The sequence below is a fragment of the Erigeron canadensis genome, unplaced genomic scaffold, assembly GCF_010389155.1.
Source record: "Erigeron canadensis isolate Cc75 unplaced genomic scaffold, C_canadensis_v1 Conyza_canadensis_unscaffolded:56, whole genome shotgun sequence".
Taxonomy (NCBI): Eukaryota; Viridiplantae; Streptophyta; class Magnoliopsida; order Asterales; family Asteraceae; genus Erigeron; species Erigeron canadensis.
In genome coordinates, this window is record NW_025215799.1 from 2,115 (window position 1) to 10,038 (window position 7,924).

The window sequence follows — 7,924 nt, forward strand, 5'->3', positions numbered from 1 at the left end:
AGACTCATTTTAGCCAGGAGCTTAATTTAACTACTTATTTGGCTACCTCCGTACTGTATGTACGACTTATACTACCCTATTAACACATATGAATTTCATTACAAAATATTAATTTTTATAATGTTTGGTGTCTACTCTTGCGTATATCAATAAAGTCTACTTTAACAACCTATTAGCCAAACAAAATCCTTGATTTTACTAAATAATCCTTATACTATATCCAATATTTACTATGATTAGCAAAATTCAGCGACGTTTTTATATTCTATAATTTTTAGATTAATCACTCTTTTGTTTTGCTTTTATTAACAGATAATTTACTAACTAGTATCCATTTTTATTTATTTGTATCTCAACTTTTATCTTTAAATTTCAGTATGAATCTCAAATATTGTTTTTCAATCAATATATTTGTTTTTTACACTTTGAGCTTAAGAATTCATTTTTTTTCCAGCAAATTGATACAATATTTTGAAAAAGAAATAAATGGTACAATGCTCATATATAATGTTATTAACTTTTTTATTAATCAAAAGTAGGCTTGTTATAACATCCAGTTTTTAAGCACGAGCAATTGTACGTTGCGACATCTTGAGATAAATCGCAAAGTATATTACAAAATTTGCATTCTATGTTTTAGAATTATATTCTTTTAATTTGATTTTTTGTATTAATTTTCTACATCTAAATTTATATATTTAACAATTCGTCTTATCTTGAAAAATGTCATAAACAATCCATGTATTTTGACACGAACATATATCAAGTATATTGTTATTGTTGTTGTTATTATTATTATTATTATTATCATTATTATTATCATTATTAACTAGATTTGGTACTGGTGACAAAATATTAAAATTTAAAACATTATAAATGTTAATTATTCGTTAAGAATTTCATGTAGTCCTATCACATGTTAATTGACTATATATTAAAGTATCATATATTTATTCAAAAACTGTTATATTATCATTATTTTTGTAATGTATTAATTAAACTTATTAGATTTTAGACTCGTATATACGATAAGTTAAATAACTATATTAAATGTCAATATTTAACTTTATACATAATGTAAGGGGTTAAATAACTAAACTTAAATGACAACTAGATATTATCATCCCTCATATTAATAACTTTTTTTTTCTTTTGTAAAATGTTAAAACTATTTACTAACTAAATTTCAATGACTATATAAATTAGATATCTATTTATTAACTAAAGAAAATTATTATAACCTTTATATAAAGAAAAAACCTATTATAATAATTGTTACCATATTTATTAATTTCCATTTTCACTTTTATTTTCGGTTCTAATGAAAATTTAAATAAGAAAAATGATAAATCATCTTAAAGATTAGCTTAAAAATCTCCTAAGGTGACATGTGGTACTAATTCTCTTTCTTAATCATGCCATTTGATTTTCTCACATGTTATCATCTAATAATCAGGAGGATTTATAGATTATTATTTAAGAAAATTAATCATTTCCCTTTAAATAAGTGTATAACATTATTTTTAACACCCCCAAAAAATATTAATTATTTATAAAAAAAGATTTATATCACTTTAAAAAGTTATCACATACCAACCACAAAATCGTGCAGTGTAACCATTTTTCTGACAAGTGAATTTTACCTCAGACGTGTATGATGTGTGTTAATCGCACAACCGAAAGGGTCCCGCACTAAGCAGATCTTAAATAGTCTTTCTCACCACACCACCTCCTTTATTGAAAAATACCGTCGATGAGAACTTACCAAGGCTCGAACTCGAGACCTTGGAGTAAACTCCTCCAAGGCCCCCGCATAACAGGTTTAGTGAAACACATGCTCAGTTTGATGTTGTAGTGAAAAATCAATTATAATAAATTAAGTTTAATGGATTATTTATCTCATATATAAAAAATTCACAATTTAATAGTAACATTGATCATCACTAGAGAGACCAAATATATGTGATCAAACATGGTGAAATTTTACCAATTGTATATAAAAAATCAATCATAGGGTATATTATATGAAAAATATTAATCTTTCTAAATGTTTCTTTTAAAAATCTTCCTAATGTCTTAACTTAATGTCAAGTGTATTCCACTAATCTCTCTCATAACTTCATCCTTTGATTACATCGTGTCATCATCATATTATTAAGAAAATTTGTAGAAAGATGAGTTAGAAGGATTAAACATTTTCCATATTATATCTATATTTATATATATAATTAATTCGTACAGTGTATGGTTATTAAGACTAGTAGCTTTATTAAACTAGACTTTACTATTTACACAAGTTTTTTGCAATTTTTAAACTTATTTAAGCCCTAAACTTTAAAATTAAACTCAAATTAAGCTTTTTGAGTATTTGCATGTAATGAGAAGAAAATTACCCGAATTAATAGGAATAGTATCACATGTCACTCCAGAATTTGTTGAAAAGACAAGTGTAAATTTCTTATATACATGCAGACATATATAGGAACTCATAATTTCAGTTTGATCTACAGATGTTAATGAGTGTGAAGCCGGAACTCATAATTGCAAAGATAAATGCATTGATAATGAAGGAGGTTATACGTGCCCTTGTCCAAACGATCAACCTGGAGAATATAGGAATGATAACAATACTTGCACTACAAATAAAATACCCATTATGGAGATTTCCATAGGTAAGTGAAGTTATTGATGGTTAACTAATGTAACGGGCGCGATATATACTATACATAAACTCAAACTATTATTGTGCTATTTATAAGTTAATGATCCTTGATATAGGTACCTTAGTTGGTGGCTTATTTCTACTTTACTCTTTACCTGGATATACTTGGGACTTAAAAGGCGTAAGAATTTGATTCGCAAAGAAAAGTTTTTTAAGAAAAATGGTGGAATAATGTTGCAACAAAGAGTTTCTGATAATGAAGGTTCTCATATTCAAGCTAAACTCTTCACAGTAGAGGAGCTTGAGAAGGCAACCAACAAGTATGATCAGAGCAGAATTATTGGAAAGGGTGGTTTTGGCACAGTATATAAAGGAGTTTTACCTGATGACAGAATAGTTGCCATAAAGAAGTCAAAGATAGTAGATCAAACCGAAACCCAAGTTGAGCAATTTATAAATGAAGTGTTTATCCTTTCCCAAGTCAATCACAGAAATGTGGTGAAGCTGATTGGTTGCTGCCTGGAAACAGAAGTTCCTTCATTGGTTTACGAATTTATTCCAAATGGCACCCTCTTTGATCACATCCACAACGAATACAAGTCGAAGGCTATTTCTTGGGATATTCGACTAAGAATAGCAACAGAGACAGCTGGAGCACTTTCATATTTACACTCTGCAGCGTCTGTCCCAATTATTCACCGAGATGTCAAATCGATGAATATACTTATTGATAGTAGCTATGTAGCAAAAGTAGCTGATTTTGGAGCGTCAAGGCTAATTCCTATGGATCAGAAGGAATTAGCAACAATGGTGCAAGGAACACTAGGTTACTTAGATCCTGAGTACTTTCACACAAGTCAACTGACTGAAAAAAGCGATGTTTATAGTTTCGGGGTAGTACTGGTGGAAATTCTAACCGGAAAGAAGATTATTAACTTCGATAGGCCAGAGAAACGAAGGAATTTAATCAAACTTTTTATCGCTTCTTTAGAAAATGAGACTCTATTAGAGGTTCTTGATAAAAACTTGCAACTAAAGGAAGTTCCTCACGATATTATCCTAGTTTCAAGGCTTGCACAAAGATGCTTACAACTTAAAGGAGATGAAAGGCCTACCATGAAAGAAGTGGCATTAGAGCTCGAAGGAATATCGGCATCAGTGATTGACAAACATCCATGGGTGAAAAGTACTTCAAATGAAGAAGTAACTGAATATTTGCTTAACGCACCAAGCGAAGACTCTCAAGACCCTAACACTGATACAAGCCCGATAGCTTTTTATAGTATAATTAAGCCTAAGATAATGTCGATGCTTAGTGGTAGATATAAGTAGGGGCTGGGATCTTTGGTTAATTTGTTGCAATTAGGAATAACCAGCCAGAGTCTGTTGAGAATAATTCAAAGGTTACTTTTGCACGTGTTTGTTTTTAATAATAATGTACTTCCTGGTCTATAGGATAGTACCTAGTTTTTAGCAGTCATGGGTAGAAGTGGTTTAGTGGTTTGCTTTTTATTTGCTTACCGTTGTACTCAACTGCTATATATATGGCAACTTTATCATTGAATAAGATTATCAAGTTTTCTGGTCTTTTGTTATCACAAACAACAGAGTCTGGATACAACTTTCAGTAAATCTATAAAATACTAAGTTTTTATAGTTTGTTCCTTTTTTTTTTCCATTTAGGTGGAGTTTATTATAGTGCTTTAAGATTGTAAACAAGTATAGCTAGTGATAATTATATTCAAATCCTTTAATAGTCATGACGATATTGTTGGCTAGTAACTTTTTGTATCTTTCATGCACATTAATAAGTTTACCAGGCAATTGTTTAAGATAAACTATTGTCTGAAAAGTAATTTCAGAACTAACATAACTAACAGTGGCAAGATGGGCGGGTTGGGTAATGGATAAAAACAGAACTTCTATATTATGAATTACTACAGGTGAGGTAGCAGTTTGACCCTTTCAATTATCAACGGGTCTGTTTGGTGTGTATAATTTTATTGTATTTTAATCTTCAATATTTTTTCAACAAAGATTTAGATTCTTAAGTTAATGATATGGTTTGTAATCATAATTAACACAAAAGGAAGAGCTGGTAAAACCAACCGGTAGGTTTGGACTCCCACCAGCCGTGACTCACTTCAAACCAACCTTGTCTGACCTATTACCAAAATACACCCGTCAATCTTGCCACCTCTGAACTAACCCGGTTTATGGCGAAGAGAAAACGAAAACTCACTTGTCAAGTGCATTGCAATAGTTATTTTAAATCCTTGTTATCCATCTCTGTTGTCTGTGAACAAAAGCATCATGTTAATAGCATTGTAAGTAGGAGAAATTCATTCAGACGTAAAATATCACAAGTATTATCACCTTGAGTTTAAGTAGCTGATCAAAATAACATTTGTCAATTTCCTTATATTCAAAAAGGGATATACTATTTACACACCTCTCTTTTTATTTACACTAACCCTAAACGCTGCTTCTAGTTGTATACGCCGCGTATGAATTACACGTGTACGAGTAGGCCATAGGGATTTTGGCTGCTTTTGAAAAGCCATGGAATTTATTTATAAAAATGAATTGTCACTACCGATATTCGAACACAGGACCAGTGATCTCAAAGTTTGCCCCTCTTGCCACTTGGGCTACAACTAATTTATTGCTAATTAGCTTTCTTTATTTTATATATCCGTTCTATACGTATCACAAATACAACATCAAACTACGTTTTTACTTATAAATTGGTTTTATAAATTAAAAAATACTTTACAACGAAAATATTATATGACGAAAATATTACGTGTGTGGGTTTTATAAAAAGTTTTAGTAAATGATATAGACTAGTAATTTTACCCGGGCGTTGCTCTGGGTGGAAAATAAATATATAGTGACAAAAGTTAATAACATCAAACTGAAAAACGAAATTTGTGTGGTAAAAGTTAAAAAACAAAAGTTACCCTGTAAGACTATAATATGTGGTCACATGTCTTCATGTTGTAACCGTGTTTTTATGTAGATGACCAACTTATATATGCGAGTTATATAAAATAAAGAAAGCAAATTAGCAACGAAACAGTTGTAGCCCAAGTGGCAAGAAGGGTAAACTTTGAGATCAACTGTCCAGTGTTTTATTGGCGGCAACGACAATTCGTTTTTATAAATAATGAGATATGTCACCCGGGACATTAAATTTGTTAACGATTTAATAAAAAAAAATTATTCAAGAGATAATGTGTCATAAACTTTTTGAAGAAAAAGCACGTATTATTCAAATTATTAAAAACTGACATTTGTCAGTTAAAAAATGAACTGTAAAAGTTTTGTGTGAAAGTGAAAGTCATTCACATAAAAGTTTAGTGCTAAAAGTGTAATAGACTTAAATGTTGTGGTGAAAATAAAAAAAAAATCAAAAAGTATAAAAATTTGGTGCTAAAAGTATAAGGGGTTAAAATGTTGTGGTGAAAATAAAATGAATAGAAAGTTATTATACTTTACAAGTTTTCCCATACATTTCTTTTTAATATATGTGTTAAAAAGTTTGTTGCTAAAGTGTAAGAGGTAATGTTGTAGTTAAAATAAAAGATTATCAAAAAGTAAAAAAATTTAGTGTTAAAAATGTAAGGGGTTAAGATATTATGGTGAAAATAAAAAGATTAAAAAGTTTACTAAGAATTATAATAGTTTTGTTCTGAAAGTGTAAAGAGTGAAACTATTGTGGTGAAAATAAAAATTAATAAAAAGTATACTATTCTATAAACGTTTTCCCGTACCTTAAAATAAAAGAAAATTAAAAACTATGAAAGTTTAGGCCACTTTTTTACTACGTAAATCAATTTTGGGGAACTTAATTGTTAATAAACGAGCCTTAAGACCTTAAATACCTTTATAATGATAATATCTAGTGAATTAACTTATAAAACTCCAAGTTATTTAACAAAAAACACTTGAAAAATTTAAAAACTCGCTAATAATTCATTTAACGGCCGTTTAGGCCACTTTTTTACTACGTAAATCGATTTTGGGCCACTTGATTGTTAATACACCGAGCCTTAAGACCTTAAATAACTTCATAATGATAATATCTAGTGAATTAACACAAAAAACTCCAAGTCATTTAACAAAAAACATGCAAAATAAATAGTAACAAGTAAAACAAAGAAAAAAGCATTAAAAGTGATCAATAGCTTCTTAATGATGTATTGTTATAGATCAGTTCTTAAAAATATTCTATGTAATCATCTTTCGTTAATATCGAACGAAAATCAAGAGTACATTATATGTTTTTTTTATCCGAATATCTAGTCAACGAGATGTTGACCATGGGCCATTAAAAGTATTCGGAGGAAAAACTCCAAGACTTGTCATCCCTAAGAATCGAACTTAATACCTTGGTAAAAGTTCTAGATGCCTTTTACCAGTTAGACTAGTCATTATTAACACGTTATATGTTTTTAACTTTTGATTTACATACATTCTAAAAACTTAAAAAGTGAAAATCTAATAAACATCAATATCAGAAAGCATAATTAAATTGTTTAATGCTAACGTCTCTGTTTTGGGCCTGAAGAATGACTTGGGCTTGACAGCCCACGAAAAGACTGGGCCTGGTATGAAGCGGGTTCTATTATTAACTCAAATAGAACTCTCCTGCATAAGACACGACTGTTAAGCGGGTTATAATATTTTTTAACCGGGTTATATTAAGGAGCGTGTAGTTGTAATATAGAAATTGTTATCCCTGAGAATCGAACTCAAGACCTTGGATAAACTTGAGATGCCTCTGACCAGTTGGACTAGTTACCATTGGCACGTTAAATTGTTTCAATCTTTATCTTTTGAACTGTAAGGTGCAAGCTAACGTTTATGTTTTGAGCCTACAAAATGAATTGGGCTTGACAACCCACGAAAAGGAAATTAGGATTCAAAAAGTTTATACGGTCAAATAAAAATCTGCCCAAAAGTAACAATAAAAAAACAAAACAAAAAAACAATATCTTTTACACGTGTCAATTCAGTACATTAAATGCAGTGCAGCTAACTATGTATCACTGATCAATCTTACTGTAGTTTATGTATAAACAATGGGGAAAAATAGGCCCACTATGACACGTATTAAGCTTTTAGAGGTTGTTTGAAATTAAGTTAAGTTTTTATTGTTCAATTAGAATCTTGTCAGTGTCTAAATAGAATCTTCCTTCAAAAATTACCCAAAGTGCATTTGTAAGAGATAAGACCTACTTTGGGGAGATCAATATA

At 29.9% G+C, this 7,924-nt stretch overlaps 1 protein-coding gene across 1 annotated transcript; it reads left to right on the forward strand.

Moving 5' to 3' along the window:
* Window positions 1-2,817: 2,817 nt before the first annotated feature.
* On the forward strand, window positions 2,818-4,249 carry LOC122584600 (wall-associated receptor kinase 4-like). Its single transcript, XM_043756664.1, has one exon. It carries the CDS (start codon window positions 2,894-2,896, stop codon window positions 3,992-3,994), a length of 1,101 nt encoding a protein of 366 aa, XP_043612599.1. The 5' UTR covers window positions 2,818-2,893; the 3' UTR covers window positions 3,995-4,249.
* Window positions 4,250-7,924: the final 3,675 nt, after the last annotated feature.